The sequence below is a fragment of the Misgurnus anguillicaudatus genome, chromosome 17 (assembly GCF_027580225.2).
Source record: "Misgurnus anguillicaudatus chromosome 17, ASM2758022v2, whole genome shotgun sequence".
Classification (NCBI taxonomy): Eukaryota; Metazoa; Chordata; class Actinopteri; order Cypriniformes; family Cobitidae; genus Misgurnus; species Misgurnus anguillicaudatus.
Window position 1 is genome coordinate 38,220,211 of NC_073353.2, and position 21,729 is coordinate 38,241,939.

Below are 21,729 nucleotides of genomic sequence, written 5' to 3' on the forward strand. Positions count from 1 at the left end.
CTAGGATGCAAACATCATTGTAGGCGCTACAGCCCCCTGTCTGCACACTGACTCATGTCATTTACAGATTAGTGTTCACTTGCGCTCAGTCAAACGCTTTATCGATGTCAGCGCTTAAAAATGAGACAGACGCACTGATTTGTGTGTTCATTTATTTATTTATATTAAACATTATATAATGGCGACGGAATGCACGCAAGAATCCGTTCTGGACTTTCTATTAGAAAATGGGGGGCGTGTAAAAAACAAAGTCTTAATCGAGCATTTTAAAGTATTTCTGGGTAGCGACAATCCTAAGAAGACGTTGTTTAAAGAGAGATTTAAGCGATTTATTGACAATATCGCGTATGTCAAGCAGGAGGATGGAGAGAAAGTGGTGTGTTTGAAGAAGAAATACAGAGAGACGCGGAGGGGACGCGCGCTGGATGGCGATGAAGACATCAGCAGAGGAATAAACGCGTTACAGTTTAAAGAAAACGTCAGTGTTGATGAAGAAATACACGGAAAATGCCACGTGAGTGAGAAATCTGAGGCGACAAAGACGTCGGATGAGAATATGATCGTCGCTGAATCTGAAACGCCCGACGCGTTGTTGTGCATTTCAGACATCGCATTGATCGAGAAAAACGATTCGCAGGAGAACTTCAATGACCCAGAATCACATGATCCGGAGCTCTCCGATAGACAGTCAACTGGAAAACGGGAATGTGGTGCAGGAGAAGCTCCTCACGCCTCCAAGAGCGTCCCGATCCGACGGAGAACATCGAGAGGATCTCAGCGCAGTTTGCTGGCCTCCGAAGATGGACTTCATGTCGGACAGTGTGATGGGTTGGGCACGGACGCCACCCCGAAAGGCAGCCGTAAGACCTTCATTGAGCTCATGAAGAGCAGTTCTCCACAGGTGAGACGTTCACTGGTACATCTCGAGCAGCACATCTCCACCAGAAACTGCGACTTCATCTCGTCCTCAGTGGATGAGGATTGTGCCTGTGTAACCTTAGACCCTGTTGAGCACGAGTGGATGGTGTGTGCAGCAGATGGTGAATGGGGCACCCTCCAGCGTTTGCTCGGCTCTGAACCCTCGCTCATCCTGAAGAAGGACTTCATCACCGGTTTCACCTGTCTGCATTGGGCGGCCAAGCAGGGCAAACACGAGCTGTTGGCCATGCTGGTGAATTTCGCCAAGCAGCACAACGTTGTCATCAACATGAACGTGCGCTCCAGTGCCGGATACACCCCCCTACACCTGGCCGCCATGCACAACCAGATAGAGGTCATGAAGCTGCTGGTGGGGGCTTATGACGTTGATGTGGACGTGAGGGATTACAGCGGGAAGAAAGCAGCCCAGTACCTCCGAGCCACAGTCACTGGAGACATCAAGGACATCATAGGGGCTTGTGAGAACTCGGATGGGGAGAATGCACCTGGTGCCTGCCGATGGTGGCTTCCTAAAGTCCTACCGTCCAACCTGAACCCGCTGCGCTTATTAAACTCCCTGGATGACACGTCAACGGATGGCCAGCCGAAGGCCCGGGGTCTGTACCGCAGGTCGTCCATCGGTCGTATCAGAATCCAGAGGAACAGATTTAAGACACAAATTGTCCACAGCACTTCGTTTAGAGAGAATGATGAGAGAGAGAATTCACTCAAGAGTCCTGTCAAATCAAGGCCCTTATCAAATCTGTTCGGTTGAAGCAGAACTTTTGCCATCACCGTAGAATTTGTAACATCCATATGAAAAAATACTGTAGTTTTTACTATAGTAGTAGTATTGGAGTAATATTTACTATAGTAAACTGCAGTTAAATACCTAGATACTGTATTGTTTTGATACTTTATCATAGTAAATCTTAAAGTACAGTATTTACTACAATTTTATATATGCTAGTTACAGAATAGCGTGTGCTATTGTTTCACAATTTACTGCAAGTTGCTACAGTTTACTCCTCTACTGAAATATCCAGCTAAGACCAGCATGAGCCGGTAGCTGATTAAAGGTGACAGTAGCTGGTTTAAGCTGGTATTCCCAGTCTGGTATAGCCTGACCAGCTAAGTCCATCTTAAAAAGTGACCAAAACACAGCTACTCCAACAAAATCAGCTCACCAGCTTTTTTTCAGTAGGGATAGTAAATATTAAAGTATACTATAGTATTTTTTAATGTGGGTAGTTACATATATAATATAACCTATGCAAATATTATTTGTGGTACTATGACACTAAACAATTCACTGAGATACGGGAACAATTTGGCATTAAGTTGAAATGCTGCCATTATTTACAAACCCCTCGTGTCAAAGGTGCAGTGTGAGGATTTTTATTTATTTATAAAGATTTATAATATAGGGCATAACTTAGGGCTGGGCGATATTGACCCAAATTCACATCTCGGTAATTTTAGACCGAATGATGTCGTGCGGTAAATATCTCAGTATTTTGAGGAAATAAATGTTTACATGTAAGTCAAAGCCTCCTGTGATACCTTTAATAACACAGCGTATGATGAATCATAGACATTGGTTTCCTCACTGTTTGGAAATATACAGCTACACAACATGTTTACGTCTGACCTGACAGAGCTTCTGTTGCAAAAGAGGCTCATATAACAGCATAATAATATAGACACTATTGTATCATCCCATATCCAATTGGGAAAAAAGACAAATATATTACCAAAACTTACCGCCCAGCCCTATTGCATAACTTTTATGAAGTTGAAACTTGTAGGGTGCTTTTGTTCTTTTTCTAGATTTTTCCCTGTTTGATTCCACAGAAACAACAGCACAGAGATTTAGATCAAGCAGTCATCTTTAGTTCTGTCTGAGCTGTTGTTTTAAGATTGAATCAATCTTCTAGGTGGGATATATATATATATTTATATATTACATGTATATGAATATAAATGATAATAATACAGATTATTTCACAAACAGTCTTGGCCACACTGATGCACTTTTTAATTTAATTCTTTTTAACTTAACAGTTAAAGTTTCTCTGTAGCATGTTATTTTCTCCTGGTTCAGACTTTTAATGATGGTCTTCCAGATGTTGAAACATTTATTGTGACTGTTATTATCCTATAAATGTGAATATGTAAAGCTGCTGGTTCATATAGTTTTAACCCATACATTGATTTAGACACTTTTAGGCTATTATGACATGTTTAAAGTGAATATAAAGTGTTTTTATATGCCTAATATGAATCCCAGATCACTGTGTTTTAATGATTTAAAGTGCCTTTTTAATAATAAAGAAACCATTGTGAATAGTGTAATTTCCCCAATAATCACACTTAAATATTTAATAACATACACACCCCAACAAATATTTGTTATCTTTTTAAATATTTCAAGTTTTTATTTCTTCCTGTATACATTTCTCAGATAATAACAGAAATCCTGTTGTAAAGTGACTGTGTCTGCTGTTTTGGGTGTGTAAAACTCTTACTGTAGGTGTGTTTTTTTTGTTTTTTTTTTGTTAGGGCTGGGTTGTATATTGAGTTTTACATTTTTAAACAGGGAGGAATGAAGCTTTGACTTGCATGCAAACATTTTCCACTTTGTAGAAAATATTTATTGTGTATCGTCATCTTTAAATGACCGAGATTTGATTTTTGGTCAAAATCACCCAGCCCTACAGTTAGTTCAGAAACATCACACGTCTTCTCAACTAAATGCATCGTTTGACGTGTTTACAGTATGTCTTTAGGACAGATTGTGCCAGATACACTAGACGCTGAGATTTATTATTTCAGTTTAGTGGTTTATAAATATTATGAGCTAATTGACTTGGAAGACACCACAAATGATTTGCTGTGAAATTACACTTCAGTTTACTCTCTGTTATGTGTTCATAGTTTATTTGTTTTGATCATTGTGTTTGAGATGCATTAGAGTTTCTCACAATATGGTGAACAGATTTGTTTTGTAGTTCGTTTCTTAAATGTATGTTGTATGTGAGGACTTTTGTTTTGGTATTCTGCTGTACCAGAGAACTTTGGAGTGAGTTGCGGGTTAACATGTTATGTGTGTGTGTGTGTTTTGGGGTTAAGTCTCTTGGTTTATTTTGCCCATTAAAGTCGTTAATCCTGTTTAATCTGGAGTCTGTCTTCATCTCTACAGATAAACTCAACAATATTACTAAGGAAATGAACAGTTATTGGGTCACTGATTGGTCATTGTTAACTACTGACTGTCATTGGGGTTAGTGGTGTTGTGAATCAGGTATAACAGCTTTATTTGGCTGGAAGGCAGAAATGTTCAGTTATTTCAACACATGCCCAAACACATCACTTGTGCTTCCTCATCACACCTAACAATTATGAGCCTTTCAATATAATAGAGGTGATTTCTAACATTATACAGTGGAGTAGCACTATAGATGTGATTATTCTTTGATTTGGACATGTGTAAAGTGGTCAAAATGTTGAATGTTGTGTTCAGTGTCTGAGTTTAGTGTTGAGATAAAGAAGCTGAGTCTAAGCCAGGAAACACTCGTAGGGTTTCCCAAACAATAGAGATGAAAACAGTCTGTGGTTGAGGTAGATGTATTTTTATGATGCCATATACTCTTTGTTTGTGATCTGTCTTTGATGTAGCGTATAGCCGGACACCAGAAATGTGTTGGCCAGTCTTCACCAGCCACCGGAGAGCCGTCTCATTCTGAGACAATGCTGTTGTCATATTAAACTGATGTAGATTGAAATGGTGTTAAGTGATAAAACATCTGCTGGATGTGGGGCAGGTGAGCTTTAATTTGTTTTCTAATAAATTATCTTTTATTAGTTCTCCCTTTTTTGTAAGAGGTGTTGCCTACTGCAATAAAAACATCTCTGGCCAAAAATATGTTTGAAATATATTGTAAATATATTTTGTAGAAAGTAAAGCTTAGTTAAATATATTTTTGAATTTGAAAATGTATTTAATTTTACACTTCATATATTAACATATATTTTAAAATTTATTTCAGGAGCAACAAATACATTTCTAATTTTACAATAAAGCAAAAAATATATTTTACCTGGCAAAAATATTAAAGTTTTTACATAAGTATATTTTTGCAGTTGGGCAGATTAAATTCAAATTTAAACCAAATATATTTATTTTTAAAATATATTTTAAAATATACAAAAATGGCCACAAAATATATAGGTGAAAAATACATTTTTGGTATATTTTTTTAAATATTTTTTTTGCTGTATGGTTGAGGATAAATCTGAGTTTTTATCAGTTATGTAACATGTTATTGCAATGTTATATAACAATCTATTTCATAACATTTGATTATATTGACATGCCAGTGAGACAGTAGCTGAAAGTCAAAATCATGAAACCAATCTACAGCTACAAAAATATGGTAATATTGGAATTTTAGTTTGTACGATTTTCTTTCATTAGTTTCTGACTTTAAAAGGTGTTTTGGTCTTTTAAAGCAACAAGCACTGTTAGAGACGAGATATATTTATGTAACTAGACGAGCCCTTGACTGTCTAATGTTTGCTGATTGTTTATATGAACATGAGGATGAAATAAGATAACAGATTTCTAAAGATTAAGCTGCAGCTTCAACAATCTCCACGCGAAGGCAGCAAAGAACACGACACATGAGAGTGACGCGGAGACACTTCCGGTTCCTGTGACGTATGCGGAAGCGCGTCATCATCAGTCCGTGTGTTTGCGGGTTGATGTGACTGCAGTGCTGTTATTATTTATCATTATGGCTCATCAGTATGTTTGTGGTAATATTCGGAAAGGTGAGTAATAATTCATCTCTGTAAAGTTTAATTCACGCGAGTTATATTCAGATCTGAGAGGATTTATCATCGTCATTGTTCAGCAAAACCGAGCGGACGCTGTATGATTTTAATGCAGATGTAACGTTAACTGTTAGATGACAACATTTCAGAATCCAAAATATTTGTATAATCTTAGGCTCAAATCGGTTGTGTTTGATTGCTAGTTTGACCGAGAACAGATTCATGACCATTGCGATCAAAAATTTCCTTCGATAAAAATGCGACAATCCTGCAATGTGGCTTCAGACAAATCTTTAATGTCTCTCTCTCTCTCTCTCTCTCTCTCTCTCTCTCTCTCTCTCTCGCAATTTAAGGGTGGTTTCCCGGACAGGGATTAGCTTAAGACAGGACTAGGCCTTAGTTTAATTATAAAATATAACTAGTTTAACAAGTATGCCTTACTAAAAACATTACTTGTGTGCATTTTGGCAAATCAAAAGGCATTGTTGTATTTTAAGATATGTCAGTGCAAGTTGTTTTCAGTTTGGACAGCTCTTACATTTATTTTAGTCTAGGACTAGTCTAATCCCTGTCTGGGAACCCACCCCTTTGCGTCATAAATATCATGCTAACACAGCTTATTTGGGGTGTGTGAAGGTTTCTTTACTTTATATTTAAGAACAGAAACGGTCTGTATTCACTTAAACTTGTATCTGTTTTTTTTTTTTTAGTTTTCTTCAGATGAAGCGTGGTTGTTTTGGACTCCGTCATGACGTCAGTAGTAAATGATACAGCTGAGGCTGTCGATCTGTGTCCCGATTACAATCTCTACCTGAAGCCTATTGCAAAAATGACCATCAGCGTTGCTCTTCCTCACCTGAAGATGCCGGGCAAATCCATCTCTAACTGGGAGGTGATGGAGCGGCTGAAAGCCATGGCACAGCCGGAGCAGTTCTCTTCGCTCCGCATCTCCAAGAGCACCATGGACTTCATCCGCTTCGAAGGCGAAGTGGAGAACAAGAGCGTGGTGAAGCGGATCCTGGCCAAGCTGGAAGCGAAGAGCATCAAGCTAAGCGGATTCACGGATGTCCTGAAGGTGCGGGCGGCCGAGAACAAAGTGGATTTTCCCACACGCCACGACTGGGACTCGTTCTTCAGAGACGCCAAGGACATGAACGAGACCGTCCCTGGAGAACGTCCCGATACCGTTCATCTGGAGGGGCTTCCGTGCAAGTGGTTCGCCCAGAAAGACGGTTCTCCCGACAGACCCTCCGAAGACGTTTTCAAAGTGGTCTTTGAACGATTCGGCAAGATTCGGAACGTGGACATTCCCATGTTGGATCCGTACCGCGAGGAGATGACAGGGAAGAACTTTAACACCTTTTCATTTGGAGGGCACCTGAACTTTGAAGGATACCTGCAGTACCAGGATCATACTGGTTTCGTCAAAGCCATGGACTCTTTGAGAGGAATGAAGCTGATGTTCAAAGGGGAAGACGGCAAAGCTGTCGCCTGCAATATTAAGGTTTGTTATAAATCCAGATTCTCAGCATGCTGGAAACCTTTTAATCACATTATATAGATACGCTCACTGGATTCAGTCAGTCATTAAAATCTATCCTCAATGTAACTGGACAGCAGGATTGAAGTGATGTCCTCAGATGTTTTAGTTCTGGTCAGACGTCTGGCAACATCTGTGTTTCTCATAAGCTCCAGCTGTCCAATGGTCTTTTGGGGAATCTCAGTAAAAATTCATTCTAGTAATCCGCCCTACTGATGATAAAAGCATGAACAAGATACAAAACATCTCATTTGGGCAATATTTCTGAGATGGTAAAAAGCAGTTTTTCTGAAAGTAGGTCAGACTCTACAATTACACAAAGATTTTTGACTTTATTTGTCAATGTATGTTTACCTTGAGAGTTTTGACACTTGACCCAACAGTAAATTTGACCAATGCACTAACATAGGGGGTTAATGGGGTTTTAGTCATTGAGTGATCGGGTTAAAGGGATAGTTCAGCCAAAAATGATATTAAACCCATGATTTACTCACCCTCAAGCCATCCGAGGTGCAAACGTCCATCATTTATCAGACAAACACATTTTCTGTTATTTTAGATAATGTTCTAGATCTTCCAATTTGTATAATGTATGAATATGGGGTCCTCCTCCTTCAAGCCCAAAGATTGTGCATCCATCCTTAACAAAATAAATCCATACAGCTGCAGTGGGATAAACAAAGACCTTCAAGGGTATCCATGTGGTTTTGTCAGAGAAATATCCATATTTAAAACTTTCTCTGACAGCACCGCATGGATTACCCTCAGAAGGTCTTTGTTTATGCCACTGGAGCCGTATGGATTTCTTTTGTGAAGGATGGATGCACAATCTTTGGGCTTGAAGGAGGAGGACCTCATATTCATACATTATACAAATGTGAAGATCTGGGAGATTTTCTAAAATAACAGAAATGTTGATTGTCGGAAAAATGATGGACGTTTGCATCTCAGATGGCTTGAGGGTGAGTAAATCATGGGTTTAATATCATTTTTGGCTGAATTATCCCTTTAAGTAGATCTGGGTGTCATCTGTATAGCTGTGGTAAGCAGTTTTTCATGATATTTTCATTAAGTAGGAGCATATACAAATTACACAGAAGTGGTGCAAGAATTGAGTCCTGTAAGACTTCACTGATGTCCACTCAAATTTCTGGTTGGCTTTGTTCTCATAGTAATCTTTTACTAGGTAGGTAGGTAGGTATCATGACCTGAACTATTTTAAGGGCCAAACCCAGAAAGCCATGCCCAGTTTTCCAGTCTATGAGCACACTAACAGCACTGATATACAGCATGCATTAGAGCTGAAGTGAATCTCATGTATTATCTTTTAGTCTCTGTGCTGTAATCAACCCAGAAGTTAAATATCATCTGATGAATGTAATTCATATACATCGATTATATTACGTACATACATTTGCTGCACATTTCTGTAATAAAGTTCATGAATAATTGAAAGTATGAAAGTAAATCTGGGAAAGAAATGAGTTTGTGGATGTTTTTGTGTAAAAGCTGGACTCAAACACTGCAGATATTTTAATTACTTTTATTGTCTGTATTAGAAGAGGATTGTCTGTAATGAGATTCAACCGAGCACTCAAATATCAGCTTCACTTCAAGAGCTTTTAATGAAATGAAAGTCTTATCAGACACCTGACCTGACTCAAGATTCATTTAGAGATGTCAGTCTAATGATGTATATTAATCCAACAGAAATGTGAAAATGATGAAGAATATATGAAGTAAAAGCTTATATTATACATAAGCATAAAAGAGAGTAAAATATAAGCATAAGAAAAATGAAGCTGTCATCATTATATTCATGTGTGAAATAGAAGCTGAAGGTGTTGTTCATGTTTCTTCAGGTGACCTTTGACACCAGTAAACATCTGAGTGAAGCATCACTGAGGAGACGTCAGCAGGAGCGCGAGAAGCTTCAAGAGCTGGAGAGACAACGTGAGGAGCACAAACGCAGAGAGAAGGAGGAGGAGGAGAGACGCAAGGAAGAGGAGAGGTACACGACACACCCGTCACACAAACAGTCAATTATATTTCAGCGTTTAGCTTCATATTTATCTTCTTATATGATCATCATTTTAATCTGTCACCATTTAGACTCAGAATGTTTCATGAAGTACAGAAGTAAAAATCTGATCTGAAGGAGGACTTTATTGTAATTATTTATTTGCATCGTTATAAAAATACATAATGGAAAAAACAGTAATGTTTCGCCTTATATACTTTACTAAAACTTTTGTGACCCTGCTGTAAAAAACCCAGATAAAGATATATTTGTGATTGACTGCTTTTACATCAGATCATTATATAATACATGATAATGTTCACATCTTTAATATTGACTAAAATCATGACATCAAACTCTGATGCTCCTCATCAAATTGAGACAAGGGGGTGGTCCTGGACCTCCTATAAGCATTGAGGCACAAATGTACAAATAAAGCACAAAAATATACATTTAGGGAGTCCCCTGGTTTTTATTAAAAGTAAAATACTATATGAATTTATTTAAAATTGACATGCTGCCCTGCCACAACGCGATGCTGTCTGTTATTTGTCCTATTTTTGCAATAATCAAATCCAAAAGATTTCTGTCTAAAAATAAATCTAAACTCTAAAGTGCGCCTCACGCTGTTTTCTGGAGGTATTGACAGATTGTTTAGGTTTGGGGCATTTAAAAATTATTATTAAACTCAGTGTTTCCGCTATATACATTCTACCGTGGCGGTCCGCCACGCCTAAAACATCCCCGCCACGCCTGCGGTTGTGGATAGAAGGGATACAGCAAACGAAATCTCGCTGGATGACCACTGTTTTAATCTAATCCTTCAACCAAACCCAACTCTAAACACAAAATTTCACACGATTGTAGGATGTTTTTGTATCTCATTTAGCCAGAGCCGCTGTTTTCATCCTAAAAATCCTACCTCCAAATCTAATCCTTAACTTTTAGGCATTTGCTGTATCCCTTCTAGACAAAACCCACGGCGGCAGCTCGCAAAAAAGCTACAGAAATGTCCGCCCTGCCAGACTGGCTGTCTTAGAAATAAATTCCTTTCTGGATTCGCGTTGTTCACTCATTTATAAATAAATCTCCCAAAGTATCATAATTTCTTCCATGGGTTTAGTTTAATGAACAAATAGATTTAAATCAACAGAGGATGATTAGGCTACGTCTCTGTTTTGAGAAATAATAATAAAATAAATAAGCCTACGCGAAATATGTTACACTTAAATAATAATTAAATTGACAAAACGAATAAAAAAGTATTTGAGTTTCTTTTTTTTGTGACGCGCTGTAAAACCAAAGCAGCAGAAGGCACGTCATGTTTTTAATGATTTTAAAGCAACACTATGTAGTTTTTTTTACCTTTAAATAATGTCTCCAAAATTATTTCAGTGATAGAACAACTCTTAACTGGATGAATTGTACTGTTGCTGCAACCTGAGCAGCCTCCTAGCTGCTACAAGCACACTCTGAAAGTGGCGGTGGAGGGTAGGAAACACAGCCCCGCCCCTCCCCCTGCCCGCAGAAGAGTGTCTGATACCAGGCACTATTGCACTTTTCAACCACATGGGGGAGCTGTAAGTCATTTTTACATGGAAACTACATAGTGTTGCTTTAAATAAGCACAAAGTTTTCTCCTTATTGTGAGTTTACACAAATAAAAATACATCATTTGAAGTTTCGAATGTTGTTTTACTTTTATCTTTATGACTATAAATTTAGGGTAATTTAAGGTGCAAGGTCATCACGCATTTGATGTTCACCGGCGCATATACACGGACGCAGCGCAGGGCTGCGAGAAAAGAAATTATTAAACTTTTGATTTAACATATTACGAGCTTTTTGGACATTCATTTGGAATCACTGTCCTCATATTATCAACTTATCTGGCCATTAGTTATTCAGAATATAGGCTATAAGCGCAGCGCGCTGCTGACCGCTCAGCTGTCAATCAATCTTCTGTGCTTTAGATCGACACTCACAAAGTTTCACATTAAATGATATGATATTTGTCCAAAAACAAAAGGCTAAATACTGAATACTACTTATATGCGACTGCAAGACATTAATAGTCGAATCTGTTTGTAAGGAAACTTACATTATTCCCGTGGAAGAGAAAAACGTTGGTAATAGAAACTTTAGGCAGACGGTGAGACTGTTTTATCTGTTTTCAGACGAAACAACAGGGTGGGGTGAACCGCATAATATTTGATTTGATGTTTTGGTGTAATAATAGGCTTTTCGCGCGTCATTTGCGTTGTAGATGCAGGTCGGGACTCAATAAGCAGTAGGCTAAACTGCAGGTCTAACATCCAAGACCAAAATTCGACTCGTTTTTAAATGGCCCCGTGCTATTTGTGTTTAAGATCTGTCTGAAGACCGTTAAAGGTTTCTATTCTACTGCGCGATTTGCGGTGTGACCGGCTCGGGGTCACAGTCTTTATGTCAAATGGTCCGGGTGTGAAATAAAATTGCTTCTGATGTCGGATGTTCGGTCAATCACAGCGGTGCGGATTATCAAACAGGACTGTGTATGACTTTGCAACAGCTCTGTAACGCTAGACACGAGCACAACTTGCAATGCACACACTACATTAAAACTACAATGAAATATCCGAACTACATACGTAGCTATGTAACGTTTTTTAAGAAAATACATTTTAGATCAAACATAGAAAAGCAATATGCTATAAATATAAGGAAAAGTAAATGACAGCATGAAAATGAAAAAAAAAAAACATGTTAGTTTACTGTAGCCTATATTCTACTAAAAAATGTACATTTATAATCATCATCGGCGCCCCCTGCCGCCACAGCTGAAAAAAATCCTAGAGGAAACACTGAAACTGTTATTTCACACGAATATTAGGGGTAAAATGGTTAGGGTTTGATTATGACCTTTAACCTGTATTTCACAGATGGGGTCACATTTCAACACAAATGCTACAAAAAACTTTTTGAGTGATGATATAAAGCATTCAGAGTTTGAATCGATTCATTGAACCATTTACATAAATAAATGAATGAATCATCTTTATTGTTGCTTAAGTCTATTTTTCCTGCCGAATGATTTTAACCTCCTAAGACCTGCATTTTAGATCGTCTTTTTTTTCAGATTTCTTCCAGCTATTTTGTGGTTAGAACCAATAAATATAATAACTAAATATTTTTCTTTGGACATGAAGCAGTGTTATTTGTCCATGTTTGTGTACAACAGGTTCCAGTTACACAGAATTAAAACAAGAAAAAAATTTTATGTCCACATGTGTTAAAGACAAGTGATTGTGTTTGTTGTGTGCATGACTCAGCACATCTGATCTCATCATGTCTGTGAATCTCATTGATGGAGCGTGTTGATGTTTCAGAAAACAGCGTGAGCGTGAGGAAGAGGAGAAAGAGAGAAGAAGAGAAGAGAAACTGCGAAGACGAGAGCAGAAGCTGAAGGAGAGAGAAGAGAAGAAAACTCAGAAGAAGATGAAGAAACAACAGGAGGAAGAACAGAAGAAACTTCATCTGAAGATCGCTACAGAAGAGAGAAAACTGCTGCTGGCTCAGAGAAACCTGGAGTCAATACGACTCATAGCTGAATTACTGAGCAGAGCAAAGGTTACAACACTTCTCCTCCTTCTTATTAACACTTTAATGTCAACATTAGTCATGAAAAGAAAAATCTTTAGCTTCAGTCATTTAAAGAAATAGAAATGTCAGTTCATAGCTGGATGCTGTTTAGGGCCGTCAATTCTTCTGGTACTTTTATTTTGAAGATTAATCTGTATATATATTATTTTATTTCAGTTTAATATCATTACTTATCATTGTGATGATTATATTATTTTCAGCTAAAGGGTTAGTTCACTCCAGAATGAACATTTTGTCACACCCGTAAGACATAGGACTGGGTATCGATTCAGATGTTCCAGATCGATTCGATTTTGATTCATAAGCTTCGATTCTCGGTTTGATTCTGATTCTTGGAGCCATTTTTATGCTCGATTCAATTAAATGAATATAGATTTAATACAAATACTTTATTTATTAAAAAACAGTGAACATAATTTATTTTTATTAATACCACTTATAAACGTAAGAGCCACCAACCTGTATATTACACTTTTTTATTTTAGGTACATTAAAACAGAACACATCTCTAATTTTCAAATGCATACAATTATGTTAAATACAATACAATTTTGATGAAAGATGAAAAATGTATGCTGAAAAAAGTCAAAACAGTCGCATTCCTTGATCAAACAGGATCAAGTTATTTCATTAAAAAAAAAATTGATTCGTGGCCTTTGAGAATCGATTTTTAATCGACCACGATAAATCGAAAAATCTATTTTTTTGCCCAGCCCCCTAGTAAGACTTTTGTTCATCTTCAGAACACAATTGAATATATTTTTGATATACTTCACATTTTGATGATTGTTATATATTTTTTCTCATTAAATTGTGCTCGTATTTTAGTTTGTATGGCTAATGTCAGCATGATAAAGTTTGGCCCTCATAAGGGGACATTATTTCAGCCGAAGAGGTTTTGAAAAACTCCTCATTATGTTTAAATACAAATAAATACTCAATTAAACCCCACATGTAGATCAACATGACATGAGTTTGTTTTCAGATCTGATTCTTGTGTTCGTCTCCTCAGACTCTGAGACAACAGCAGATGGAGAAGAAGAGGGTGGAGCTGATGCGTTTACAGCAGCTGGAGGAGCGCAGACGCCTGCAGGAGGAGGAGCTGCGGCGCGTGGAGGCTGAGAAGGCGCGTGCGTTGGAGCTGCAGCGAAAGGAGTGTGAGCTCCGTGAGCGCCTGCTGGAGAACCTGCTGAAAAAAAGCACCAACACGCAGAACCACGACAGCGCTCGTGTCCTCACTGATCTGCAGCCGTGTGACGCACCGACACAGGTGAACTGCGTGACGCTACAAGCGGACGAGATAAAGTCTGCAGCGCTAGTAAAGATGGAAAACCAGGACAGCAAACCAAAGAAAAAGGAGAAAAAGGTCAAAGGTGATGAACGGGGCAGGTCACCAAAGGAGAAGAAGAGTACAGAGCAATGCGACGGACGTCAACGCGCGCACCGCAGCAAAGGGAGGCGGAGCAGCAATCGCCGCAGGAGGAGTCGCAGTCGTAGCCGAAGCGCTCGGAGACGCAGCGGTAGTTACAGGAGGAGGAGCAGCAGTCGAGCGAGGAGGCGTGAACGAGCGAGTCCCGGCAGGCGCAGGAGGTACAGTCACGGTCAGAGCAGCAGCAAAAGTCGCAGCAGCAGCAGTCGCAGTCGCAGTTCGAGCCGTTCGTCCAGTCGAGGACACAGACGACGCCCTGACAGCCGTTCCAGACGATAAATAACCAAACGTATCCGCCTCCTGTTTCACCCCAAATGGATTATAGTTTGTGCAGAGAAACTTCTAGAAGCGTTAGGATATTTTGACTTTATTTTCATGACAGAAAAGCCCCTCATCATTAATCTGTTAGTTTGTTATTCTCTGTCTCTTATTTTTATAGATTTATTTTAACATTGCTGTATTTCTTTGTTTTATAAGCGTAACTTAAAAGCAGTAAATCTCACGCTACTGTCATTCTCATTACGGTACATCACTGTTCACAGAATCATTTCGAAGAGAACGGTTTAGTATCATTTAATGTCCCAGACTGCACACTGCTTGTGTTTTTCCTCATGAGGTTCAGTCTGAACACGCTCACAGATTGAAGTTGTTGTTTTGGTGCTAAGACTTTTCTTTAGGTTACTTTCATCATTAGTATACACACTATACAATGTTTATTACTTGAATGTTAATGTGTAGGAACTATGAGCTGTTTTGTGTGACACTCAACCTCATTTCAAAGTTAAATTGCTTGTTGATGTTTTTTTATGAAGAATCTTTCTTTTCTTGACATCTTTACATTGCTTGCTTTAGATTTCACCTACAGTATTGACACTGTTTCAGGAGCGCAGCCACGACTTTCATGTATTAAATCATTCAGTTCAAATAAAACTGTTTGGATCTCATGATGAGTCTTGTCATTCATCTATTTTAAGTTAAAACTTCAAGCATTCAAATCGATTTGAAACACGATCAGCATTCGATTGTGTTTGTGGTTATAAATCATTGTAGATATCAGAGGATAAATGTGATTTTCTTCATGAACTCAGTCGAGTTATTCATCATTTGGTCTTAATGTTTTTGGATAATTGAAGTGAAGCTTTAGATTTATTTACTGTGTCGAAGTGAATGATGGGAACTTGTGTCTGGGATTATAATCTGTTTAATCTGATTATATGAACAGCTTGTCTCTACAGAAGCTCAGTGTTTCACGCACAGACCGAGAGCAATCGTCTGGAAAAATGACCTCTGCAAAAGATGATTTATACCCAAGAAAAATTCTGGATTACATGGAGGGCTTCATGGTGTCAAAGGTAAAGCAGATGGAAATGTGATTGAGTTTCAGTTCGTTGCTTTTCATACGGGATCTGTGTTTGAGACGGTGATGTCTTCAGTAGTTTCTGCAGAATAAGAAATATTTAACCCAACCTGTAAATGAATGAAGTTTGAGAAATTCAGTTTGATATTTCACAGTTATTGTTTTAGCTTTATTGAAGTGAAATATTCTCACTTAAGTCTTGAGATCCACAAGATTCTCACACAGACAGCAGTGCCATTTAATGTTTGTTTGAATATAAAGGAGATGTTTGTAAGGCCACAGTGAGCAGTTAAAGGTGAAAGTTTTTGTAATAAAGAACAAACTATTTGCTCAGGTGGAGGTTCAGGTCTCAACATAACATTATAGCTCAGTTTATAACAAGCTTTATATTTGTTTGGTAAGCAGTCTTTGATAGAAAATATATATCATTGAGAGACACCAAACAAACTCTTCAAAGATTGGAGCAAAATTAAACTGTAACATATTTGGTAACACTTTACTTAAAGGTGCAGTGTGTACATTTTAGCAGCTTCTAGTGGTGAGGTTGAAAATTGCAACCAACAGCTCAGTCCACTGCTCACCCCTCGCTTTTGAAACATATAGAGAAGCTACAGTAGCCACCACCGGAAAAACATGCCATCGATGGAGACAACTTAGGAAAAAAGTTTGTCCTTTAAGGGCTTCTGTAGAAAAATGGCGGCACAAAATGGCGACTTCCACGTAGGGGGACCCTCGGTGTATGTAGATAAAAATGTCTCATTCTAAGGTAATAAACACATAACGGTTCATTATAAAAAGGTCTTCATACACTCCTGATAATATAGTTTTGTATATTATTTTGCATTTCTGTTAAGAGATCCTTCTAAAAATTACACACTGCACCTTTAAAGGGGTTTTTTATAAGACGTTGTGCCACGAACATAAAGGAGATTTATGCACGTTTATGACAACTGTTTTTAAGTGTCATTGGCTTAATGATGACAATTTATGAGATGACTTTGTTATAACAACATGAACCAATACATCAAAACGTGTCATAAACATGACATACCAGATTTATTAAGAAACTACCTGCTTTATGTGTTAACATTGCATTAAACTGTCATGTGGTTGGTTTTGACATTAACTGTCATGAAGCCATTATATTTGTGTCTGACCACTTTTATTAGTGATACAAATTGAATGTGTCATTTAATTATCATTAAGTGTTAATAGTTACAAATAGTTTTATAACAGCATCATAAATATTTTTCTTGACTTCAACTACAGTTATACAAATTATAAAAGATGTCTGACACAATTATAATGACCTCATGACAGTCAATATCAATTAAGCCATAAAGCTATAGGACGTTTCTTAATCAATCAGCTATGTCATTATGAAAGATTTATGACAAATTTTGATGTATTGGTTTAAGTAATCTCAAACAATGTCATCTTTGCATTAGAAATGACGTGGTTGGGCGAATGACACTTAATGACAGTTATCATAAACATCCATAAAATCTCCTTCATGTGTCATATCAATCTTATGAACATCCCTTTAAGTAAAGTTACAACACATTTCAAAAAATCTTTCATTGTATAGAAATAGAAACACAAGTTGAATGCAACATTTTATTGAAAGAAATCTTTGCTGCTCATCCAAACATTTAAAATAGACAAAATAATGACAGATTACTTAGAGTATATTGTTTATTGATCCATTGAATTGATTTGATTGTCAGACTCTGTTTGCTGCATGTGAGTTGGGAGTATTTGAGCAGCTGCATGCGTCTGCGCAGCCGTTGTCTTCTGCAGATCTTGCGCAGGCTCTTGGTTTGAGCAGTGATGCTACTGAACGACTTCTGTCAGCTTGTGTGGGTCTGGAGCTTCTGAACACACAAACAAATCCTGCTGGTGAAGGTAACATACACCAATATTACCCATCATCAAACATATCATCAATATGAAGTCTGCTCAAGAGCGCAGAAAACAAATCTGTAAATCAAATAATGCATCATTATTCAAATATATATTTACAGAAAACACCGTTAATATTATAACTTACAGTGAGGTATTATTTCTATGAAAGTATTAACAGTCAGTGTGATTCAACTCATTCATGATTTGCATTGAAATAAACTGTTTTTTTTTCTTTACATTTGAAGTTGTTTACAGTAACACAGAAATGTCGACAGTATTTCTGATAGAATCCAGTCCAAGATCTCTGTATCACTCAATCCAGTACAGTTCCAGAACAATCTACCTGTGCTGGCATTACCTGACTGATGCCATCCGGTGAGAAACCAGCAGTGCATTCATTCATTTAATCATTCTGACATATAAAAGATGAACATCAAACAGCACACAAATCACAACTCAATCTCATCTCACTGTCTTTGTTTTATCTTTCACCATCACAGAGAAGGAAACAATCAATATGAGAAAGCGTTTGGTATAAACTCAAAAGATCTCTTTCAAGCTTTATACAGGTGAGAGATTCACTGTGTGTGTGTGTGTGTGTGTGTGTGTGTGTGTGTGTGTGTGTGTGTGTGTGTGTGTGGTTTACATAGACATGAATAGTGTGTAATGACATGTTTACTATGCTATAAACATGACACATGAAGTGTCCCCATAAACTGAACAGCTAAAAAAAACATACTAAATGGTAGTTTTTCATAGAAGTGTATTTTGTCCTTCACATCAGCCCTACACACACAGACACACAAACAAACCCATATACACTGAAAAAAATGAGTCATTGAATTTAATCAATTTTTTTAAGGTAAGTGGTTGCAATCAATTTATTTAAGCTACATTTAAACAAAAAAGATTAGTAACGTAAAGTAAAATATAAAACTTTTGTTTAAATGTAGCTTAAATAAATTGATTGCAACCACTTACCTTAAAAAAATTGATTAAATTCAATGAATCATTTTTTTCAGTGGTTTAAATATATAAAACAAATATATGCACTGAAATATATTTTCAAATAAAATAGATTTTTCACCAATATATTTTTTGGCCATTTTTGTATATTTTGAAATAGTGAAGGTGTGAAATGAAGGTTATCTTCAAATGTATTTAGCATATTTAAAACATATTTTGAATGTGACACTGGATCAAATCCATCATTACTCCAGACAGAAGAACCGGCAGCTGATGATGAATGTTTTTATTATTCAGATCTCATGAACTATGAAAGAGCAGATAGTTAAAGTTAATAATAAATGTGTTTTTACAATCAAGCTGCTGGTGTGGATGTGACTCTGATCTGATCTGTATGTGTTTCAGGTCTGATGATGAGATGGTAAAGTTCATGCATCTGATGAACTCCATCTGGAACATCTGTGGTCATGATGTCATTACAGCGTTTGATCTCTCACCATTCAGATGCATCTGTGACCTCGGAGGTGAGACATCAGACATCACGCTCTTCAGACTTTACTTTAGTGACACAATGATGAGTTTAGTTCCTCTTCGTTTACTGTGAAGATCAAACATGAGGTTCCTGTAGCAGCTCAACGGCGTTGTGTTAACAGCACAAAGGTCAGAGGTTTGATTCCTGCCACATGCATTAATGTGAATGTAAACACTTGGCTCGTGTCATGTAAGTTTTCTGAATCCACCGGATGGTGCTGTAGAGCTGATGTTGATGTTGTGTTATGAGTACTGAGAGAGGTTGTGTTGTGTTACAGTTGTGTGTCATTGATAGATGAGAGGAGGAATATTGATGCACTGATCCTCATGTTAATACTGTGAAACTATGTGTATGTATATGTGCAGGAGCTCTTCTTCATAATTTGAGATTAAGATTGGTGGTGCATATTTAGTTTTATTGTGACCTTGATATGACTTTTTGGAGATATATGATGTAACCAATGCTTTAAAATATCTGTGTTAGTTTAGTGTCTTCCAGCGGTTGAGAGAAACAGAAGTGTGTGCTGTAGAGAGCAGATGGTTGAATAATAAGAGAAGAATATTAATGTGATGTTTCTTCTCTTTTATTCAGGCTGTAGTGGAGCTTTGGCCAAACAGTGTCTGTCTCTCTATCCTCAATCATCTCTCATCATCTTTGACCTTCCTAAAGTTATTCAAACATCACGACAACACTTTGTGTCAGAGCCACATGAGCGCATCTCCTTCTGTGAAGGTCTCTGTATTATATGATCTTCATTATCTAATGTTTTCAACTGTAAATACATCTGAATATTTATAATGAATTTGAAAATGATTGCAGTACATTTGTGTCTGACAACAGGAGATTTTTTTAAAGATGCTCTTCCCCCTGCCGATCTTTACATCCTCGCTCGCATTCTTCATGACTGGACAGATCAGAGGAGTATAGAGCTGCTCACTAAAGTACACCAGTCCTGTACATCAGGTATATATACACACACACACACACACACACACACACACACACACACACACCTTTAGTATGCATGTACTGTATGAGTATGTAGTAGGCTATACTTGATGAAGAACATACTTGTCAGATGTTTATGTGTCTGTTGTGTGTTTGTGTGTTTATAGGTGGAGGTGTGTTACTGATTGAATCTTTATTATATGAAGATAACAGCGGTCCTCTGACCGGTCAGCTTTATTCACTCAATATGTTAGTTCAGACTGAAGGTCGAGAGCGAAAGGGTTCAGATTACAGCCGACTGCTCACTACAGCCGGCTTCACCTGCGTCCAGATCCACAGAACCGACAAACTTTATGATGTCATCTTGGCACGAAAATAAACATATTAGCAGGACTTACCACTCATAACTAGTCAACTTGTTTTCCAATGTGACCACTGAATTTATAGCTGTGTCTTTTATAAAATTAATCCTTCAGGATTTTTTGCCAATTCCAAAAAGTGTTAATTATGTCTTTAAATTTTTATAAAACTGTAAAGAGGCAGAAAACAAAGAAATTTGACTCATTAATGTTCATTCAAAACATTAAATTAAAGTAACACGGTTTCAGCAGGAACAACATAAAGAAACACTTTCGTAGAACAAAAATAACTTCAGGTAAACTCAAAATAACCAACAAGTAGATTACCTTAACTACACTGAACTAAAGTTACTGTGTAAAATCTGTAATACTGTAATCTATACAATCTTAACTATAGATCAGCTGTCAAACCTCCTTCACTTAGCACTGATCCATCATGATCATCATCTTCTCTCAGTTCAGTTTAACTACCAGTCAGACCATTAAACAAACTGAGACCGAACCACTCATTCCAAACAAAAGATTTGTAAATGTTCTGACATCACTACACTGCAAATAATGATTTTCAAGAAAAAATGTTCTTAGTATTTTTGTCTTGTTTACAGTAAATTTTTTGAGCAAAATGACCCAAGAAAATAAGTCTAGTTTTTAGACCAACAATATCAAATTTAAGGGATTTTGTGCATAAAACAAGCAAAAAAATCTGCCAATGGGGTAAGCAAATTTTTCTTGAATTTAGTGTTTAAAAAATAATTATCAAAAAGCTAGACTTATTTTCTTGGGTGGTTTTGCTCATCAAGAAAAAAGCATCTTAATTTAAGAATTTTTAGATATTTTTACTGAAAGCAAGACAAAAATACGGAGAACATTTTTTCTTGAAAATCATTTTTTGCAGTGTAGTTTAGTTGAGTTTGATTCAATAATATTTTTTTCTTATGCTAGTAAAAAAACTGCCCTCCATCAACAACATAAACTTAAAATGACACTCAATGATTCTTTTAACAATGTTCAATCTAAATCTTTGTTTAATTAATAATAATAACAATAATATTTAAATATCACACTTTGTTTCTGATTGAGATGAATTCAAACAAGCATAGGCCGTATGCAGCGTGAGGTTTACACTACACACATTTAATGTAAATACAGTTTATAAAGATTAAAGACTCAGAAGAGAAGTGATGTCATATTTAGCTGAAAAAACACCTTAACATATTTCCATGTTTTTATTTATGAGCCTGTAGAGAAGAGAAACGCAGCACACGAGACAGAAATAA

At 37.2% G+C, this 21,729-nt stretch overlaps 3 protein-coding genes across 3 annotated transcripts; all 3 read left to right on the forward strand.

Moving 5' to 3' along the window:
- Positions 1–33: 33 nt before the first annotated feature.
- On the forward strand, positions 34–4,558 carry sowahca (sosondowah ankyrin repeat domain family Ca). Its single transcript, XM_055214791.2, has one exon. It carries the CDS (start codon positions 179–181, stop codon positions 1,691–1,693), a length of 1,515 nt encoding a protein of 504 aa, XP_055070766.2. The 5' UTR covers positions 34–178; the 3' UTR covers positions 1,694–4,558.
- Positions 4,559–5,392: 834 nt separating this feature from the next.
- akap17a (A kinase (PRKA) anchor protein 17A) lies at positions 5,393–15,329 on the forward strand. Its single transcript, XM_055214778.2, has 5 exons — positions 5,393–5,751; positions 6,465–7,258; positions 9,157–9,305; positions 12,683–12,923; positions 13,969–15,329. The coding sequence occupies exons 2-5, from the start codon at positions 6,503–6,505 to the stop codon at positions 14,662–14,664; spliced, it is 1,842 nt and encodes a 613-aa protein (XP_055070753.2). The 5' UTR covers positions 5,393–5,751; positions 6,465–6,502; the 3' UTR covers positions 14,665–15,329.
- Positions 15,330–15,468: 139 nt separating this feature from the next.
- On the forward strand, positions 15,469–20,500 carry asmt (acetylserotonin O-methyltransferase). Its single transcript, XM_055214794.2, has 8 exons — positions 15,469–15,737; positions 17,470–17,647; positions 17,893–18,022; positions 18,148–18,216; positions 19,019–19,137; positions 19,737–19,877; positions 19,986–20,108; positions 20,261–20,500. The coding sequence occupies exons 1-8, from the start codon at positions 15,600–15,602 to the stop codon at positions 20,470–20,472; spliced, it is 1,110 nt and encodes a 369-aa protein (XP_055070769.2). The 5' UTR covers positions 15,469–15,599; the 3' UTR covers positions 20,473–20,500.
- Positions 20,501–21,729: the final 1,229 nt, after the last annotated feature.

Bases quoted from the DNA above. Each gene is read 5' to 3' on its own strand.
- sowahca (XM_055214791.2), top strand. From the start codon at position 179: ATGGCGACGGAATGCACGCAAGAATCCGTTCTGGACTTTCTATTAGAA.
- akap17a (XM_055214778.2), top strand. From the start codon at position 6,503: ATGACGTCAGTAGTAAATGATACAGCTGAGGCTGTCGATCTGTGTCCC. The intron at 9,306-12,682 runs GTACACGACACA...TTGATGTTTCAG, and splicing joins AGACGCAAGGAAGAGGAGAG to AAAACAGCGTGAGCGTGAGG. The intron at 12,924-13,968 runs GTTACAACACTT...TCGTCTCCTCAG, and splicing joins AATTACTGAGCAGAGCAAAG to ACTCTGAGACAACAGCAGAT.
- asmt (XM_055214794.2), top strand. From the start codon at position 15,600: ATGAACAGCTTGTCTCTACAGAAGCTCAGTGTTTCACGCACAGACCGA. The intron at 19,138-19,736 runs GTGAGACATCAG...TCTTTTATTCAG, and splicing joins ATGCATCTGTGACCTCGGAG to GCTGTAGTGGAGCTTTGGCC. The intron at 20,109-20,260 runs GTATATATACAC...GTGTGTTTATAG, and splicing joins ACACCAGTCCTGTACATCAG to GTGGAGGTGTGTTACTGATT.